The sequence below is a fragment of the Phaenicophaeus curvirostris genome, chromosome Z (genome assembly GCF_032191515.1).
Source record: "Phaenicophaeus curvirostris isolate KB17595 chromosome Z, BPBGC_Pcur_1.0, whole genome shotgun sequence".
NCBI lineage: Eukaryota > Metazoa > Chordata > Aves > Cuculiformes > Cuculidae > Phaenicophaeus > Phaenicophaeus curvirostris.
Window position 1 is genome coordinate 62834730 of NC_091431.1, and position 20393 is coordinate 62855122.

Here is a 20393-nt window from a genome sequence, read left to right on the forward strand (position 1 = left end):
CTGGAGTATTGTGTCCAGTTCTGGAGCTTTCAGCACAGGAAAGACATGGATCTGTTAGAGTGAGCCCAGAGGAGGGCCATGAAGATAAAGGGATGGCGCACCTCCTGTGTGAGGAAGGGCTGAGACAGTTAGGGTTGTTTAGCCTGGAGAAGAGAAGTCTACGGGGAGGCCTCCTAGCGACCTTCCAAGTGCTTAAAGGAGGCCTGAAGGACAGCTGCGAAGGGTCTCTTTATTAGGGAGTGCAGTGATAGGAGGAAAAGGAATGGCTTTAAGCTGCAAGAGGGCAGACGTATATTAGGTATTGGAAGAATTTTTTTCCTGCGTGGGTGATGAGGCACTGACACAGGTTGCCCAGGGAAGCTGTGAGGTGTTCAAAGCCAGGCAGGATGGGGCTTGGGCAGCCTGGGGTGGTGGGAAGTGTCCCTGCCCGTGGCGGGGGGGATGGAACTGGGTGGGCTTTAAGGTCCCTTCCAGCCCAAACTACTCTGAAGTGACAGGAGCGGAGCTGCCGTAGGGAATGGGAGCCTCGCTCCGAGCCGAGGACACCAAGCGACAGTCTGCTGGCCCTAAAGCTTGTGTTTCATAGAATCACCAGGTTGGAGAAGACGTTGTATCATCGAGTCCAACCATTTTATAGGGACGGCCGGTCCCTCCGCCCCCTCTCCACGGGCTGATGACAACGGGAGGGGCGGGGGGCGGGGCGGGGGGCGGGGGCTACGGTGCCATGGCAACGCGGGGGGCGGGGCTGAACGGGGCTCTACGGCCCGGCGGGGGGCGTGGCCACGAGACCTACGATGCGATATGGGCGGGGCTACGTGACGTCACGGCGCGCGGTGGGCGGGGCTCCCTCGCGCGTGCGCCTGGACGTCCCGCCGGCGCGTGGCGGGCGCGGGCCGGGTGAGTGTGGGGCGTCCGGGCCGGGGCGGGGGGGAAGGACAGACCGACCGACACACGCGGGCACGGACACACACCCCCACAGCGGCACAGGCACTAAGGCACAGACGCGCATACAGACAGACGGATGCACACACAGATACGGTCGCACAGACATAGGCGCGCACAGACAGACCCACAGACACTAAGACACACTCACAGAGGCACACACAGATGCACAGACACACACAGAGGCGCACAGACAGACACACAGACACACAGACACAGGCACTAAGACACAGACAGACGCACAGACACACACATGCACACACAGACGCACACACAGATGCACAGACACACACAGAGACACAGGCACTAAGACACAGACACACACAGACAGACAGATGCACACACAGACAGTTGCACAGACATAGGCACGCACACACACAGACACTAAGACACAGATGCACAGACACAGTCACAGAGACAGAGGCACACACACACTCACAGACACACACACAGACGCTAAGACACACTCACAGATGCACACATAGACACACAGATGCACACACAGACAGTTGCACAGACATAGGCACGCACACATACAGACACTAAGACACAGACGCACACACAGACACACAGACGCACACACAGATGCACACACACACACAGAGATGCACACACAGACACACAGATGCACACACAGATGCTCCGACGCACACAGACAGAGATGCACGCAGACATACACAGACAGACAGACATGTGCAGGCAGACAGATGCGCACACAGGCACACACACAGACGCTCACACAGACCCACAGACACCCCCAGGCACACACACACACACAGACATGCACACACACACAGGCACTCACACATGCGCAGGCACACCCACACCATCCCACTCCATCCCACTCCACAGAATCCGCTTATCCCACTGACTCTCATCAGGGCTGCCCTCTGAGCGAGTTCCCTGGTGTGTTGGGCAGCTGCAGTGGTCCTGTTAGGGGTAGGGTGCATTGCACCCCCAGCCCCTGTCACCCTGAGGCGTCACATGCACTGTACTGCCCTGTTCCCTCCTCAGCCCCAGCTGTGGGCTGTTCCACACCACCTCTGTCCCCCCTCAGCCTGAGGTGTGTGCTGTGCTGTACTGCACCCCCTCTGTCACCCTGAGCTGTGGGGTGCTCCTCCCCATCTCTGTCACGCCTCTGCCCAAGGTGTGAGATGTCCCACACTGCCCTTGTCACCCCGTGGCCCAAGCTGTGGGGTGTTGTGTCCCACCTCTGTCAGCCAGTGGTCTGAGGTCTTGTCAAGGTGGGGATGCCCTCTTGTGCTTGGGAAGCTGTTTCCCTCACTTTCTGCATCCTTATTGGCGCTTTCAATGAGGTACTTTGTATTGTGGTTCCTTTCTCTTAGCTCCTTCTGGAACAAGCATGCAGTCTGGATGGATGTACTGCAAATCGCCTGTGAGCTATGGAAATAGTTGTGCTAGTTTGGATATACAGATAAGCATCAATTCCTCTTGTATTTAATAGAAAGCTGTTATAGTTAAGAGTTTGTGTCTAGATTCCCATCTTCTGCTTCCAGCCCCCAAATAATAAATTGTCTCCTTTTTTTTATTTTTTTTTCTTCTTCCAATTCTCTCTAGGTATGTGAAAAAGCCACTGCTTGCTTTTCTTTATAATGGTTACCTAGAGGTTTGATGGGAATGGAGATTAAGCTAGATGTTCTTCTCTCTACGAGTATCAAGCAAAGAAAGCCATGGCCTCGCATCTCATGGATTGGACAGGTAAGTGTAATGAACTTCTATTTAAATAAAATCCTGTAAAGAAGAGGTTTTTAAATTATATATTACTTTACACTTCTGTTTACAGGAAGGAGGGTAAAAAAAGCCTCGGGAAATGATTTGAGCGTACCCTGCTTAAGAGTTATTGAAATAAGAGTTTGATTTTTTTGTCTTTCTGACTCGAATCTGGAGGTTCAGAATTTCTCAGATAAACAATGGAGAGCCTGATTTTTACAAAAGACCTTTCCCTTATATGAGGTTGTTTTTTTGATGGTTCTCATTTTTAATAAACTTTTTGACGATACATTGCAGGAAATGGTGAACAAAAATTCTTTTCACATGGGGTCCTGCATCCATTCAAAGATATGCTTGTTTAAGATTTTTTGATAAAAGGAGAATAATTTTTTCCCCTTCTTCTAATATATACCTGAATTTAAGTAGGTAACTGTATAAGGCCAATACCTTCTTCTATTGAAATCACACAAAAAATCTCACTGAATTAAGCGCTGCCAGACAAGATAACTTGTGTCTAATTTGTTGTTGTGTTCTTGTTTGTTGGAGGTAGTTCAGTTGAGGTGCTTCTAAGAACTTTTAATGATGATTGTAGAATTAGTTTGATAGTTTGAAACTTGTGAACTAAATTCATCATCTATGTCAGCCAATGCTAGATATGGTATTTTACTGTAAAGCAAATATACCAAAGAATGAAGTTAGTATGGCAATTGCAGCTGAAACATATTTTCTTTTTTTTTAATTATTTTTTTCTAACATTTTTTATATCTTCATTATTTTGCATGTTTACATAGAAAATAATGTTTTAAAAACCAAGATGACCTTTTTTCTTTCAACAGGAAAAAGAGACTGTTTTTCTTCTAGATGATAAACAGATAAATGAAATTAACCTGGCATCAGGAAAGACAAAGAAGAAAATCCCTCAGCTACAGTCATTGTTGAAAAATGTTGTTGTTTTAACAACATCAAGAAATGGTTAAGTATATCTTCTATGTGATAAACTCATGTTATTTTGTTGTTGTAACGGTTTGGAAAGGTACAATATCTAAAAGATCTGCTAGTTCACTGTCATCTTTAGAACTGTGGCTAAGATGGAAGGAAAGTAATTTTAAGTACTCTTCAAAACTATTCCTCAAAACATCTCTCCCTTGATTACACAGGTGCTTGGTTGGCAGGACTACTTACAACAGGAGAGCTATTTCTTTGGAATAAAGATCAAGACTGCTTGAAAATTGTGCCAGCAATTGAAGAGTCTAGGAAGGTAGTTGCAGCAGCACAAGGTAAGGTTTTTTTCAAAAAACTTTTGAAAAATGGAATAGAGCAGAAGTGATTTTCCTTTTGTTAAGTGTTATTGCACAAGTGAAAGCTATATTCTCACATTGTTTTGCATTTGTATAATTTGTATGCTAGCTAAGCTTTGAGGAATGTCTTTTTTAACACTTGAATGGTACAGGTTTTTTTTACTTAGTAATCTCCTGTAAATAGTTATTTATTTTTAAGTACAGTAAATACTTTTTTATTAATGGTTAGTCTTTAACTATAGAAAAGCATTCCTTACTACGGTATGAATGTCTTAGAGCAGATATACGTTTGATGTAAATGCTGTACATATAATTTGAAGTTTATTCTGGAGATAGATTTTTATGATGCTAACTGGAGAGAGTAATTTGAAGTTGCATATTTGCAAACTGAATTATCAGTTTTTGTTGTGCGTTGCATGATCTCACTGATACAAGGTTGTAAAGGGAAGTATTGTGCAGCAATTCTGTAATATCAGGAAAGATCAGTAGCACGTTTAGGAGCTGAAGGTAATAAATAGTAGAGCACTCACATATTTGTTAATTGTTTTCATGAAAGATGGATTTCGAGAAAGAAGGTCTCAGGTTAACAACTGTAATGGTTGAGTCATGTGGGAAATACAAGTCATAAAATGCATAAAATATAGGCATCTCATCTGTTTTTACTGCTGCCCAAAATCCTAGCATCAGTGATGATGCTGGGAAGAAAAGCTTCTAAAGGTGGTGGCTTGGATTTTTTGTGGTAGTGAAAAAAAATAATTCCTCTCTCCTTTCTTTTTGAATCTAAGTCTAACAGAGGAGCAGAAACTATTTGGCACATTGTTGTGTTTGTTGTTTTTTTTTTCCTAGAGTGTTTAATGCGATTGTACTTGTATGTATCTGGAGATGGCAGAAAGGCACTGTTAACTACTCCTACAGCATGTGTCTTTTTGTGGGAGAGCACAGAACACGAAAATACAGCCTCTTGTAAAAATTCTTCTGGGCATTGGACACAAATTTTGCCTGATGAATCAGTCATGTTGCCTTCTACTGAAGAAAAAGAAATAGGAGTGCATGCTGCTTTCATACAAAATGAGGTAAAAATAGGCCCTAACACAGTCATTTAATCTCTTAAGTAAATTAGAGCCACAGAAGCTTCAGTGAATTTTGAGTGCTATTTCTGCCTTGTTGGTGTTGTGTGTAGGCTTAATCATTCAGTTCATATGGGATTTAATGACAACATAAGAACAGGCATACTAGATCAGATCAAAGTTTATCTGGCCCAGTAATATTCTCGCCAGCCTTTATATTTCTGAATGATAACATTATGCCCATGGCCAGGGGGTGGAATTGAGTGATCTTTAAGGTCTTTTCCAACACAAACTATTCTATAATTATGTGATTCTGTATTTATGTTATTTATTTGAATTGTAGTAGGTATTAATCTAAAAATATAAATAACTAAAGATAAGATTGTGTTTAACCAGGCATTTGAGTTTATTCTGATTATGGTTGTGTTTTTTTCCCACAGATACTGGGTGATTGCTGTTTGTGCTCTTTTGTTTTTTACTCTGGAGAATGTTTGGTGCTCACATTTTTGATTATTCGGTGGCATGAAAATAGCTTTAAATATGTTAGGTAAGTTTGAAGATATTAGCTTATGAGGAGGACATTTATTCTGAAGTGCTTTAGAGCTGGGATTCAGAACTGCAATTGAACTCCTCTACATTTATGTCCAATTAGCCTGTGGTTGCAAGCGCTTCCTTATGTCTGCATGGGTATGTTCATAACATGCCAAATTATGGTTGCATATATGGACAAATATGGTCATTTTCAAGCATTTAGATGTGGTTAATGTAACAGCCTTTATGTATGTATTCCATACTTCATTATTAACTTACACATAAATAAAAACTAGTTGTATCGTCTCATTCCTCTTCCTTATTGAGATACATGTATGTTTTGAGTTTAAATGGGTATGTCCTCTGCAAGTGTAACTTGAGTAACTTGCTAAAATTTTTCCCCACCCTTGACGTGGTACCACTGCTTTTGTTAAATGGTGTCCTTTTTCATACTAACTCAGTTAGTATGTCCTCCTTGCCCTATTCTTCATTCAGTTCCGTACCACAGTAATGTCTTTGTGGTAATATGAAAAGTTAAATAGAGCATAACATTGATTCATTTTGTATTTTTAATGGTTAATTTATTTTTTCATTATTATTTTTTGTCTGTTGGGTGGCATTGTGCCAGACAGAATCTTGTATTTTCTATCGTATTTTAAATCTTTTTAGGATTATGAGATGTCTTGGCTCGGAGGGGAACTTTAAAGGTTGTCTAGTCCAACTCTCCTGCCATGAGAGGAACAGCTTTCACTAGGTTGGGTTGCTGGAAGCCCAGTCCAGCCTGACTTTTAATACTTCCCATGATCATCTTTGTTCAGAGCAGCATCCTGTTGATTTTCAGCTTCAAATTCTGAGTATTCTATGGTGGATGCTGTTACAGCAGCTAAGGAAACTGTTCCTGGCTAGAATGCAAGTGCCTTAATTATGTGGAATTCATCTGTATTTATTTGCTTGTTTTACACATTATTTATATTCTGATCCCATAAAAGTAATTCTCAGTGCTCAGCCATGTTGTTTAAACTCATGCAAATACAAAGGTTTTTGAAGAAAAGTAGCATAAAAATGATTCATGCTGTATGTGGTTTTGTCTTGCGTAGTATTTGCTATATATGGATCATCACATTTAGCATAACTGAGTAACCTCTTGGTTCTGTTGTCTTCTTTGGGTATCCAGTTCTTTGCCATACCAAATCCACTGGGTACAGCAGACTTGTTCTCTTGTTAATTTGGTTCCTCGGTGTGTGTCTGTCAAGTCAAGAGGAGCTTTGCTATGTGCCTTTGCTAGAGATGGACTTACACTTGCAGTGGCTGTTAATCAAACTGATCCAAAGGTATGGAAGACAGTAGGTCATTTAAGTTAATATTTCAGTTTGAATGAATTTGAAAGGATTTAATAACACATTTTTAGGAATGTTTTTTCTGCATTCTTGTTGATATGTGTGATTGTATTCACAATGATATCTTTAGCTAAAAACTTCTGCTACAACTTGTAATTTTTGAATGCTGGTTTTCTGTTAAGAAGTCCATGTCAGCCCCTCTATAATTTCTCATCTTCGAGAAATACAATGGTAAAGAAATGAATTCCACTTACTGCATTGTATTTGCAAAGATTATGAATGATTCTCAATCAAGCCTCAGCCTAACATGTACTGGAGGTTATGTTCCCACTTCATAATTTGTTCCTCCTAACAACTAAGAGGCCAAATCTTAAAGTAGTCTTTAGTGCTAATGATGACAGGGAATATGGACCAGATTATTTAGTGTAGCAGGATGGGATGATGCAGTCCTTCAGAGTTCCAGTTGTTACTCACCAGCAAGACTGGAGAAGAGTGATCTTGCATTATTTTGAGGGTTTTAGAAGAAGTTAGGTTAAAAAGAGTACGAAATTATATACTTAGTACATAATAATCTTAAATTAAATTATTTTTCAAATATAGAAATACTTGTTGAAATTAATAAATACTCTAAATAGTAATAAATATTGAAGTGCAATGTCACTTTCATGTATTATAGTGTTTCCAGTAGATCAAATGTAGTATGTAACTTGCTAATAGAAATTATTTTTTACAATAATGACATTTTGGAACAAGGATTTATGTTTTGTCTACATTTACTTTTTTCTTTCTAGGCAACTCAGATTTTGTTTTTAAACACATTGAATTTTGCAACTGTTTTGGGTAGCCTTAAAGGTTGTAGTAGCAAGCACAGTGTAGTCCCATCCAAGTTTATCAGGTCAGTAATTGATATTTCTGTCGTGGATTGTTTGGGTTTGTGTTGTGGTTTATTTTTCTTGTGTCTGTTATTTTTTGATTTATCCTAACCTTCTGAAACAGAAATTAACAGAGAGAAATATTTTTTCCTGTCCAATTTAGGTCTTACTGGGTTGGTGATATGAGTTGGACTCCTGATAGTCTTTTCTTGGCTTGCATGTTAAAACGTGGATGTTTGATTTTGTTGACATGTATGGGTGAACTGCTGACCTTGATCACTACTGGCTGCTCTGTAGAATTTGGACCAGCAGAATTTATTCCATTTCATCCACTAATAACGTGCAGGTAAGAGGGTTTGAAAATGTTTTTTTAAATGTTTTTGTCTTATGATCATATCTTAGCTTCTGATCTTTCAAATTCCCTCTTCTGCTTTTCATGTGTCATATCTGTTCATACCTGTTTCTCTTTCATAGCTCTCTTCTGTTTCTTTTAATTGTAATGATGAAAATTGGCATTGTGACAGTGTAGGTATATATTAAGTGATTTGTTTTTTTAAATTTTTGAATTGAGTAGTAATTAAAAATAACGTGGTTTTATGGTGTAAGAAGAAATAAAATTTACAGAAGTACTACAATTGCAGGCTTATTTTAAACCAGTGATATTTCTCTGCTCACTAATCTTACTTTTAGAACATAATATCACATTTCCATTTCAGGTCTTGTAAATAACATATTTTCGCGGACAGTAACTATTAATAGTTAGCTTTTGAAGTGTTTTTGAGGAGTACTCCAGGTAGAAGTTCTCAAATTATGTTGTTTAGTGCGTGGGGGCACAGTAGGGTCTCTGATAACACTTTTTAGCATAAATTGAAACTTCCAAAAAGTAACACAGTCTGAATTACTAGAAGAAAAAAAACAGAATCTAAACTTTAATATTTTTTTAACATCCTATGAATTCTGAGTGGCTAAAGCTGAATAGTGTGTAATGTAACATCTCATGAAAACATTCAAAGCATCTTAATACCTTCTTACATTGGTCAAAAAATCAGATACTAAAATATATTAGAATGCCTTAATTTTAGTTATTTTTTGAATTATTTTCAAGTCATTACTAACTTGTGGACTATTAAGAAGTAAACCTCCCCCTGAACAGTAATTTTACTTATTATTTCAAAGTATTATGGAGGTGATAGTAGAATCCATGCACAATGCAGCTTTCTGTAACACAGTTTGGAGTGATTTCTCTGTAAGAAAAAACTTTGTAAGACCTCTTTCGTGAGAGAAGACGTGTGTCTTGAAGTGAGAGCTAGATAAGAAAGTGTGAAGTAGAAGTTTAAAGTCAATTTGTGAAAAAAGCATATTTATTAATGAAATAATAAGAGAATATTGTAAGCTGCTATTATTTTTCTTAAAACTCAGGAAGTTGCAACTACAGCAAAATAATGCATTTTACAAGCATAGTGTTATCCAGAGTTATTCTGCAAGAATTAAGACACTTAGAATTCTGATTCAACCTATTGGGTCAGAGTCTAGAGAGGGGTATTAAATGCTCGTAAGTTATGTCTTTTCTATTCTGTTCATGACTATTACATATGATAGCTGCTTCTTTTTTTTCTCTGTGTATCTTTATTTTAGACAGCAGCACTCTTCTTGTCGAGACTCTAGTCATTCCCTTGGTTCTTCGGCTTCTGAAAGTGACCTTATGAGACAGAGATTCTCTGTTGCTTCACATTCAAGATTACCCTACCTCATTGTTTCTGATGGATACATGATAACAGTGCTTAGATTGCCTAACAATCTTTCACCATCAGGATTTATGAGATCCCTTTTGCTTGATTCAACTCAACGGCTTGAAAGTGTCTGTTGGAGTTTGCTGAACTCCAAGGTAGGTTTGTGAATTATTTTATAGGCTTTATATAAAAACCTTAATGTCTGTTAAAAAAAGCCTATTTTTTAAACTGAGTTTACTATGATATTTGTATAAATTCCTATGAATTATAAAGTTGCTTTGAGAAGAGTGTTGATCTGGAAAACAGTGCATACAGAGCTTTCTTTAAAATTTTATTCCTTTGATGTCTGGGGGACATTTCAGTAAAGTATTGTAAAAGGCAGTCTTAGCTGTCACTATATATTCTTTCTGGAACTGTAAAAAAAATGCAGATTTCTGTATCTATTGTACAGTTGATTCAGAGTATTAACAAGTATTATGTTGCTCTGACCAACTCATCTTTTCAGAACAGTGCAAAAGGATTCTGCAAAATCTCTCTCTCTCTTAGGCTGCTTCTGTTTTAGAGCAGTCTGCAACAGTCCCAGGGGTACTATGGGCATTGGGTCCTCAGTTGAGGATGGCAATTAAAGCTTGCTCGAAGCATTTCTGTTTATTTTTTTTTGTCGCTCTGAATTGAGATAAGTCTAGGAGAAGGGAAACCTTTGAAAGAAGAGGTCCTACGACTGCTGAAAACCACATAAGATGTAGTATATATTAAGTTCAGAGTTTTTGCGTTTGCTGATGGAATACAATTTCTCTTCCAATTCTGTTTGTATTTTGGATATTTGGAGAAATGAGTTACAATGGTGTTCTTGCATAAGCTAGAAGAGTGGGAGAGGATTTGAGCATTTGAAAACATATGTTACTAGTAAGAATGTAAGAAAGCACTACATACTGGCAAATTCTTAGGATCATTTCAGGGATCAAGAAAGCAGGTTGTTTCAGCACAAAGCAAAGTAGAGTTGTCTAGTACCGAGAAAATTCTACATTCCTGAGGTACAGTCAGATGATAGTTTGTTTCTGTGCAACGTATGACTGGTGTGCTGTTCTCCCTTTCTGTCTGGGACTTTAAACTGTAGCTTTTTACAAAAGGGACCAATTTTCCTTGGTCTTTTTGGAAAGTGTCTGGTTTAGTCTTGCTAGTGACAGGTAATATGTGTTTTGTCATTGTTGTTTCTTCTAGTCTAAAGGGAGACCTCTGAGTTTACAGTCACTGTTGTCTTTAAAAGCTAGGCTTTTAAAACACACTCAAAACCAGAGTTCCACCTTTTCCACCATTCCAAAATTCCTGGAAGAGGATGCAACAGAAATGAATGAGAAGACCATGGATTTACTGGTACTTAATAGCATTTTTCCGCTTGTAATTATGCAAATAATTTAATTTTAAGATATTCTATTTTCAAATAATATAGTTGTGTCTGCTCTTACTAGGTACAATTGAAGTAATTCAATATTGGTTAAATTCTCATTTTATTTATAGGTATAAGGAATATGGTTATTTTTCTCAACTGATACTTCATTTTTATTTTCGAACATCCTATTTCTTTCAGCAGTGGATTGTTTTTTTGAAACATACGTAGTAATCTGCAGATAGAACTGTTTATTGTAGTTCAATACTCTAGCTTCACTTTATAATGAAATGTAACGTTACACCACTCAATATACTGGGACAGTAAATTACAGTATTATTATCCTTAGTAAATAAGTATTTGTTGATAATTGGTGCCCTCAGTTTTAGAGGATTCTTCCATCAATTCCAAAATTTGTACATGTTGTTTGGAAGAATGGCTCTGTGATCGAAGTTACCATTTAGCCTTTCCCAGTTCTGTTTGATGCTTTTCTTTTGTTCTTTAAAAATTTATAAGCTTTTATTGAATGTTCTCTTCATGTTATGGGTATCTGGCAAAAGCTCTTCCTCATACTCTGAGCTTAATAAAGGACAAGATTTTATTTTCTGGTATAAAAACTGCTGCTGTAGTGTGTAATTAGAGTGCATTTTTTTATTGTTGTTGTTAGGTAATTCAAGTTCTGTCTGCAAAACTATTTCGAATAGCTACATAGGGTTTGAGATCAAGAGGAAACTGCTGTCAGCTAAACTTACTAGTAATTTGGCAAGTTAATTAAGCATAAAGATTTTAGTTCTGAGACTGACTAAATGGTGATCCCTTGCAGGCTATGCTCTCTCAATAGACTTGTATTAAGACTTGGGTGTTTTTTTTGTCTGATATAGGGCTATGAAGAAGAATCAGATGATGAAAAGGAGTTTTATAATACTCCTTCCAGCTTTAATAGCCAAAGAATCCATTCATTTGTTGGCAAAGCTGATCAAGGCTACATAGAATTTGCATCCATGTTTGATACTGTCCATGCAAAAGACAATACTGAAGAGAAAGATAAATTATCAGTGGACCTATGTTCTGTTCAGAAAAACCTCCTTGCTGCATGGCAGATTGGGATTTCAAAAAGTGTGGAAGAGAAAGATATGTTGCTGAATTACACGGTGAACTGCATTATCCATTTTTTTAGCATTCTTCAGTTTGTGAAATGTTCTTTGCTAAACAAGGATGTGTCTTTAAATAAGTCTATGAAGAATACTCACTGGATGCAATATGTCTTAAAATATTTTCAGCAGTGTTTAACTTTCTTGTGCTGGCATTCAAGAGCCGGTCTGACTGGGCACGTGGCAAAGCTGACAGTACAGGCATTAAAACTGATGCTTATACAGCAAGCAGATAATTTGTTCTCAGAAAACCTTTTGGCATGCTTCTGTCTTTTGAAAATGGTTTCTGCCAGTCTAAATAGTGTGTGCATACTACAGTATGAGAATTTGTTTGCATCTCCGTGTGGAAATGGTCCTGTGGAACTTGACTCCCTCGCTGTACCTATTTTCTTTGATGAAGGTACTACTCAGCAATTCAGCTCACTCCAGTCTCTGCTTGGAGAGCCTCCTCAAGCAGTAAACCATGATGCAAAAACAGAAAAAAGGTATGAATGATCTTTGTGTTGGAAAAATGAAATTACACAGTATAACCAGGTGATAACCAGGCCCAGTCAGCATGGGTTTAGGAAAGGCAAGTCCTGCCTGACTAACCTGATCTCCTTCTAGGACAAGCTAGCAAAGGACCTGGGGGTGTTCATTGACAGCTGGCTGAATGTGAGCCAGCAGTGTGCCCAAGTGGCCAAGAAGCTCAACAGCATCCTGGCTTCTATGAGAAATCATGTGGCCAACAGGATTAGGGAAGAGATCACCCCCCTGTACTTGGTGCTGGTGAGGCCACACCTCAAATTCTGTGTTCTTTTGAGCCCCTCACTACAAGAAAGGCATTGAGGGTCTGGAGCATGTTCAGAAGAGGGCAACAAAGCTGGTGAAGAGTTTGGAGCACAAGTCTTATAAGGTGCAGCTGAGGGCACTGTGGTTGTTCAGCCTAGAGAAGAGAAGACTCTGGGGAGATCTTAGAGGAGCCTTCCTGCACTGAAAGGGGCTACAGGAAAGCTGAGGACAGGCTCTTTATCGAAGCATAGGGGTAGGACAAAGGAGAATGGCTTTAAGCTGAAAGAGGAGAGATTTAGGTTAGATATTGGGAAGAAATTTTAACTCTGAGGGTGGTGAGGCACTGGCACAGGTTGCCCAGAGAAGTAATGAATGCCTCATTTCTAGAGTTGTTCAAGGCCAGGCTGGATGCAGCTGTGAGCAGCCTGGTCTAGTGGAAGATGTCCCTGCTCATGGCTGGGGGATTGGAACTGAATGGTCTTTTAAGGTTCTTTCCAACCCAAAACATTCTGTGATTCTGTGATGAACTATCGGAGCTATTTCTTCTTTGAAGATACACACATAAACTTTAAAGAAGCTTACACTGAAGTGTGGTATACAGCTGTTGGGAAAGTATCTCACTGTCACTGTAGTATTTCTCTACTGCAGAACTCAAATGAATCCTAGCATGTTAATCATGTGAGCAAGCTGTTCTTTGTAGAGATTTAGAACCTAAGAATCATTGTAACTCACAAATTTAATGTTACTGCAGTAAAATGTATTTCTTCAAAAAGTTTAAAATACAATACTATATTCATTACACATTTGAAGGCAAATTTCAGTTGTCTCTGAGAAGGTAATCCATGTTTTTGATTAATTGTGCTCCAGGTTCTAGGCGCTGTGCATATGACTGGCTCTGTATGTATTAATAAGGGAAGCAGTAGTGCTAGAAAAGATGTGGATGGGTCACTGTTCTGTGCAAGCTTTTTCAGGTTCCTAGCAATGTTTATTTGCTTGTATTGGCAAGCTTATTATGTGTCTGAGCTGGTGTATATATGTATTAATACTATACTGGGCAGCAGGGACTTGCCAGCCCCAGCACATGCTCTACAGTCTTTCATTTTCCTGTCTTTGCTTTTTTGTGTTTTGTTTTCATTGTATTTTTAATCAATGATCTAGTTTATAAAGACACTTGATTCCTGTTTCGAGGTTTATCTAGGATATTTCATTCCCCCATTTTTTATATAGCAAGTGATTAATTTTGAGTGTGTTTGGGTGCTGAAAATAGATTGTTGTGTTTATGCGAATTCAGAATAATCAGTATTTATTGGTCAAAAAACAAGGCAAAAAGATATTTCTATTTTTCCTCTCACTGAAGTCAAGAAAGTAGTTTTTAACGTGAAATATAATTTTGTTTTCAGATATATAATGCAAACTATAAGACAATAAGAAATCAATGTAAATAACTTTGTTAACTCTTGATGAATTTCATAATATTATACTCCTTGAACTACAGGCTGATTGTATTGTGGCGATTATTGTATAAGAAAGTGGTTTGGTATCAGATGCAGCTGAACCGAAAAATGAAGAAGAATGCAGAAGAGGAGTCTGTTGTCTCAAAGCTTTTAAGTCATATACAAGCAACCCTCCAGTCTTCAGGAGTGGCCTTAGAACATCATTTGAAGATTAATTCTGTATCTGGTTAGTACTTTGGACAGAGCTACAAATGTTAGGTGGTTGCATTGTTAACTGAATACTAGGAAAGTTAGGTCCAACTTAATGACAGTAACTGACCACCAGATTTTTAAAAAGTTAATTTTGGGACTTTTCTTAAAATTCTAATCAGAACTTTCTCTTAAATACTTCATGTCCCAGTACACCTGTAGATTTTTTGATAACTTTAAGAGATTGTTGAGCTAAATAAAATGACTATATTGACTTCTGTTTGCTTTGAAACATGTCCCAGAGAATCTGAACACGGGATCTGAATTCTGATGTCATTTGTTATGAGTTATTTCCTCTGAAGTAGATAGGCATCACAATGTGCCTCTTGCTGGATTTCTATGTAGAAATCCTGTTCATTTCTTGTGATCACTCTGAGCATGAGCATATTGTGTACGTGAATGTAGTCAGCCTGAACTAAGTATATAATTTAGTGTAACCTGACCTAATGCAATGGACTTAACCTAGCTTATTCATTTTGCAAACAGTGTGTGGTTATAGCTTAATTTTCCTACACATTACTGTCCTATCCTCCTGTCTTCCTTCCTGCTTCCACACTAATAAATCCAGCTTCCCATTTGTGTTTCCTACCACAACTCTGTTTCCTCTCTATGTTCTTGTTCTCTCCCTTAAATGATACTTGCAGTTTCTTTTCCTACATCACTTGGTATAGTACATTAATGTCTTTATGTCTCCGTTTATTCTAATAATATATGCAGCTTCCCACCCATTCCTTGTGTTCTTTATTTACCTTCAGTTTGACAAATAGATATGGCACAAACTTCTCTTCTATTTCAAAACTATTTTTATTTCCTTCTTTGCCCAGGAGTTCTTCTCCTTAACGATTACCTTTCTGTCAGAGTATTTAGGAATTGACCACTTGATTAAAAATTGCAATGGTAATAGAGATGGAGAGGTGACATTTAGAGAGATGACGTGTGTAGCAGTCTATAGACCTATTGTTTGAAAGTGCTTCTGCACTGAAAAAGACAGTATATGTTCAATTTGCTACATAATACTATGATTACATTTTACAATGAAAAAAAAAAACCTTTCACATTGTGGTACTTATGATAATAGGTAAGAGAAAGTGCTTTTCTCCATTAGTGTACTATTATGGGTTTTGAATACTGAAGTTGTAACTCTTGTTAACATTTATAACCTTATGTAATCTGAAAAATTAACTTAATTACTGAAGAACTTGTAGGAGTGATTATAACCTGATTTTTTTCCATTTAACAGTGATTTAGAATTAGGAAAAAAAAGGTGGTGAGGGGTATTTCAAAGTCTTCTCAAAACTCGAATTTAGCTCAGAGAATAGAAATTTGCTGCAGCCTCACAAATGTTACTTTGTTTTTCATAAATCTGTAATACTGTAGTAAATTCATGCGTGTTTGCACATGTAAAACTAGCTATGTAAGGCTTTTCAATTGTTATATATGTGAACTATAGGTGAGGAGAAGTTCCTTTTAGGCTCATACAGAGAATCCGTGGACACATGGAAAAGATCTCTTTGTGAAATCAAAGCAAAAGGTAAGGAATAAAATCTGTTTGGAGGGTAAAGGGGCTAAGATGTATAATCGCTTTGTGACTCTCTGCCTTTCACAAAAAATGGAGCAAGACACATAAAGAATGTATATCTGAAATTCAAGTGAGGTTTGAACGAAGACCAGTCGTGACCTAAGACTGATTAATCTTTGAAAAATTTCATGCATTTCTATTTTAATATCAGAATTTTCTTGTGATTATGAACTACTTAGTACAGAAAAGCTCTAGGTATATTTCTGAGCAAGAAAGAGAAAATTAAAAATTGGTGAAAAAAATCAATTCCTGTAGTAGCTGTAAAATCGAAATACTTAGTGTTTAGGGACAAACAAACCAAAATAGTCTGTGGCAGGAGTTTATTTAGGAGCTGATTTGAAGAAGATACTCGAGTGTCTTCCAAGGCATCATAAGAAATTTTTTTTGCTGGCTATTATGATGAGGAGTATCTTGTGCAGAAAGAATTCAGGTTATTGGAAGTGTAATAGTTGTCTAAACAGTTTCAACATGATTTAGGCATCCCTTCTTTGAAGACTAGGCTCCTATGAGCTCTCCTGACATGTGTCTTAGCAATTATACACTGTGTTGTCTTGAAAACTGTTGTGGATGAGTGTTAAGTAACTAATAACTTCAAGGTTGTAGGAGGATCATACCTATTACAATAGCTGCTCCTGAGTTCTGCTCCTTCTCAGAGTATATGTTTATGTAAATGTGTTTCTTGAGAAGGAAGAACTAGCACTTTCAAACCTGCTGTGTGTGTTTATTGTTTCTTTTCTGACTGCTTTTTTTTTCTCCTTTAATGCAGGAGGAAAAGGGATGTGTTTTCTTCAGACTAGATACTATCTTGCAATATTATTTTGCCACCTGTATCAGTACAACTTATGTGAGGCTCAGGGACTCTGTGATCATCTGGTAGGAGAGATTCTAAGGCGATCACAGCTCTCAGTGAGTCACATGGAAAAATTCTCTGGTATGTTTATGTTGCATAGAAGTTTAATAAAGTATGTTGGTACTGTTTGAATAACTTGCTTTCTTATTTCTGTGCCATCACACGTGCTTGACAGCATGCTTTCCTGTTATACTGGACTGAAGTCTGTTTTCTGTGACTTTAAAGATCTTTTTCTAATTCTCAGATGTTCTTTCAGCTGCAGTCACTGGACTTAGTGTTCAGACAACTTTCCGTGTATAATTAATAGTGGAGTCGTGGCCTGTTAAGTGTTCAATATGTTCAAGTCTGCTCAAGGAAAGTCTTTGGATAAGAAAAACAAGAAGGAAGTTATATGATTTTATATTAAACTTCTACATCACGTTAGAACATGATGAAATCTTGGATTTTAGATTGTCCACCAGTCCTAAATTGACAGTGGGATTTTTTTGCAAATGCTTGCTAGTCTTCGGGGTTTTTTTCTATTAAGTAAAAGTATGAAATATCAATTTCCAAATTTAAACAGTTTGGTTTTTTTGACTCACCGCTGATCTAAATTTAGATACTATAGGTACATCTGTAGTCATTAAGAACCTAGTATAAAAGTCTTATAATATTACTATAATGTGGAATTACTGTATCGGTATAAAAGATTTAGCTCTTTGAGTCCTGAGGGTATGTCAAGAAATTAAGTAATACCGTAGTTTGCTCTTTAAAAAAAAATGTTTTATAAGCTGTGATTAAACAATTTTGGCATTCAAATTTAAAGTATTTTTCCTCAAAATGCCTTGATTTGATATCTGTTTTTTCAGATACCAAGTACTTTCAGCATGAACTATGGATGGTAACAGATGTTCATACCGAAACTGCTATGGCTGTGATTCGATCCATGGCACGATTCATGGCTGCCTATTTCACAAATCAGCTGCTCTATATCTTTCCCCCACATAATGTTGACATCCTGCATCCACTTCACATCAGTCAAGGTATTTTCTCTAAGAGCAGTTTGATTGGCTGTGCTTAGCTTTTATAATTTTTACTTATATATATCAATGCTGTCTGTTATGCTTTAACTTGGTGATTTATGGTTTCAGCACCATTGACTGTAAAGGTAAAATAACTTATTTTTTGCAGATTTTTTTTTTGAGGGGTTTGTGTGTCTATGTGTATGATTTTGAATCTCTGGATTATTGATAACGTTTTTGGTATTCAAAGTTAGCAGTTTGATATGTGCAATTGAATGATGTCATCCACAGAATAGAATCATAGAAAATTAATGTTGGAAAGGACCTTTAAAATCATAGACTCCTACTGTTAACCTAGCATTAGGCAGCCTCTAAACCATGATCCAAAACATGGTATTTATACATTTGTTAAATTCCGGTAGGAATGAGGCCTCAAGCACTTCCCTGGACAGCCTATTCCTGTGCTTGAAAACCCTTTCAGTGAAGTAATATTTCATAATATACAATGTAAACCTGGCATATCTCTACTGTTCTTTCTCAAAAATGCATTGTAACTTGCTGGCTTCTGCAGTAAGCAGCAAAGTAAGTAAAATCAACGTGGGTACGCTATGAAAACTCTCAAAATTTCCATTCATCTCGATTATACCCTCTGGAATATCCTAAGGATATGTAGCATGCTTGTTGATGTTTCATCAATGTGATTCAGTCTTTAAAGTAAGAGAAAGCTGCAAGTTTTACATGTGCTTGCATGTAGAATCATAGAATCATAGAATCATTGAAGTTGGAGAAGATCTCTAAGATCACTGAGTCCAACCGTCAGCTCAACACCACTGTGCCTACTGAACCATGTCCCAAAGTGCCACATCTGCGTACTTTCTGAACACCTCCAGGGATGGAGACTCCACTTCCCTGAACAGCCTGTTCCAATGTTTGGCCACTCTTTCAGTAATGAATTTTTTCCTAATACCCAATGTAAACCACGCCAGGTGCAACTTGAGGCCATTTCCTCTCATCCTGTCACTAGTTACTTGGGAGAAGAAACCAGCAGTGACCTAACTACAAGCTCCTCTTACGTAGTTGTAGAAAGCGATTAGGTCTCCCCTCAACCTCCTCATCTCCTGGATAAACAGTCCCAGTTCCCTCAGCTGCTCCTCACATCCCACATTCTTAAGCAGAAAAATAACCTACTCTGACCTTGCTATTAAATGATATCATGAGCTGCATCTCTCTGCTGCAGAAAAAAAACATAATGTGCCTCCTGTAAAAGAAAGAGCAGTTACACACTGAAATGATCTAAAAGCAATGTGAACGTATGAATTCTAGATTATTCATCTGTTAGCATGTAGATTTATTTAAACTTTAAAATGTTTTGCCTTTTTTTTGTGTGTGTCACAGACTTATCTGCTCGCGTTATTCCACTGCAACGCTGTTTGGTTACCAGAGCTGTCAGGAACCAGAACCTTTCATCTGTGTGGACTGCTGAATATGCTCTTGATTTATTCTTTATTGGTGGGCTCATTCCAGAGGCGGTGTGGTTAACACACAGGCTCGGAGACTGGAAACTGTCTGTTTCAATTGGTGTGGCCTATCAGCTGTATTGTCAGGACTCTGATGAATTATCAAGGTAAACTTGAACTTGGAATTAGTGTACTTTATTTTGTTATGAACATAATTTGCATGAAGTTTATTATAACAAGGCATATCCTTTGCCTCAAAAAATTGGTATTCCCAGACTCCTAGAAGGTGAAGAACCTAATGTATTAAGATTAGTTACTTTGTTTTAAAAATGTTCTCAAGCACAGTTTTGTTAGATTATCTATGGGTTTTACTTTGTTATCAATGAACAGTTTCTTGTACTACTTTCAGGCTGAAAACCAGAGAATGTTGCCTGCCATTAAGCTTATCACCAATGCAGACTTTTCAGGAAAAGTTACAGTCTTTGTTAGGACAGCCAGTTACTGCTGAAACATCAGGATGTATTAAATACAAGCAGTTTACAGGTACATAAAATTATAAATAGCTGTGTTTGTTTTTCATGTTATTTCACTGCATAGTCTGTTCTGTGCACTGTCTTCAAAAGAAACAATTGCCTCATTTCCTCCAATGTATGCATTACTGTTATAATGTATTCAAATGTGCTCCTTTGTATGTGCGTACAAGGTTTTCGTCACATAACCTAACTTAATACTTTACTGCTCATGTCCCTCACTCTAGCTAGATCAACCTGTCCTTGTTTACATTTTACAGAAAATTTACTGGCACTGTGAATTCCTTACTTTCTTTTTCTGTGTTTGGAAACCACATTTCAATTTCCTGTCATCAGGGGGATGTTAATTAATGTTTATCTAAGCCACATCCCAAACACTATGTAGATTCTTCTGTTGTACTTGTTTCCATGGATTTTATTTCAAACACACACACACACATATACGTGCTCTATATA

The 20393-nt window shown here is 37.9% G+C and overlaps 1 protein-coding gene across 1 annotated transcript in view; it reads left to right on the forward strand.

The window, feature by feature from the left end:
* The first annotated feature begins 2525 nt into the window (after positions 1-2525).
* The window catches only part of CPLANE1 (ciliogenesis and planar polarity effector complex subunit 1), a 55251-nt gene continuing 37383 nt past the window's right edge, over positions 2526-20393 (forward strand). The window contains exons 1-17 of the mRNA XM_069880143.1: positions 2526-2661; positions 3510-3645; positions 3831-3950; positions 4818-5044; positions 5479-5585; positions 6744-6900; positions 7698-7801; positions 7942-8124; positions 9414-9663; positions 10730-10882; positions 11777-12531; positions 14313-14497; positions 15971-16051; positions 16866-17030; positions 17798-17971; positions 19346-19574; positions 19817-19950. Of these exons, the coding sequence (XP_069736244.1) occupies positions 2575-2661; positions 3510-3645; positions 3831-3950; positions 4818-5044; positions 5479-5585; positions 6744-6900; positions 7698-7801; positions 7942-8124; positions 9414-9663; positions 10730-10882; positions 11777-12531; positions 14313-14497; positions 15971-16051; positions 16866-17030; positions 17798-17971; positions 19346-19574; positions 19817-19950 (3247 nt within the window). The 5' untranslated portion in view covers positions 2526-2574. The remainder of the gene's footprint in view (positions 2662-3509; positions 3646-3830; positions 3951-4817; positions 5045-5478; positions 5586-6743; positions 6901-7697; positions 7802-7941; positions 8125-9413; positions 9664-10729; positions 10883-11776; positions 12532-14312; positions 14498-15970; positions 16052-16865; positions 17031-17797; positions 17972-19345; positions 19575-19816; positions 19951-20393) is intronic.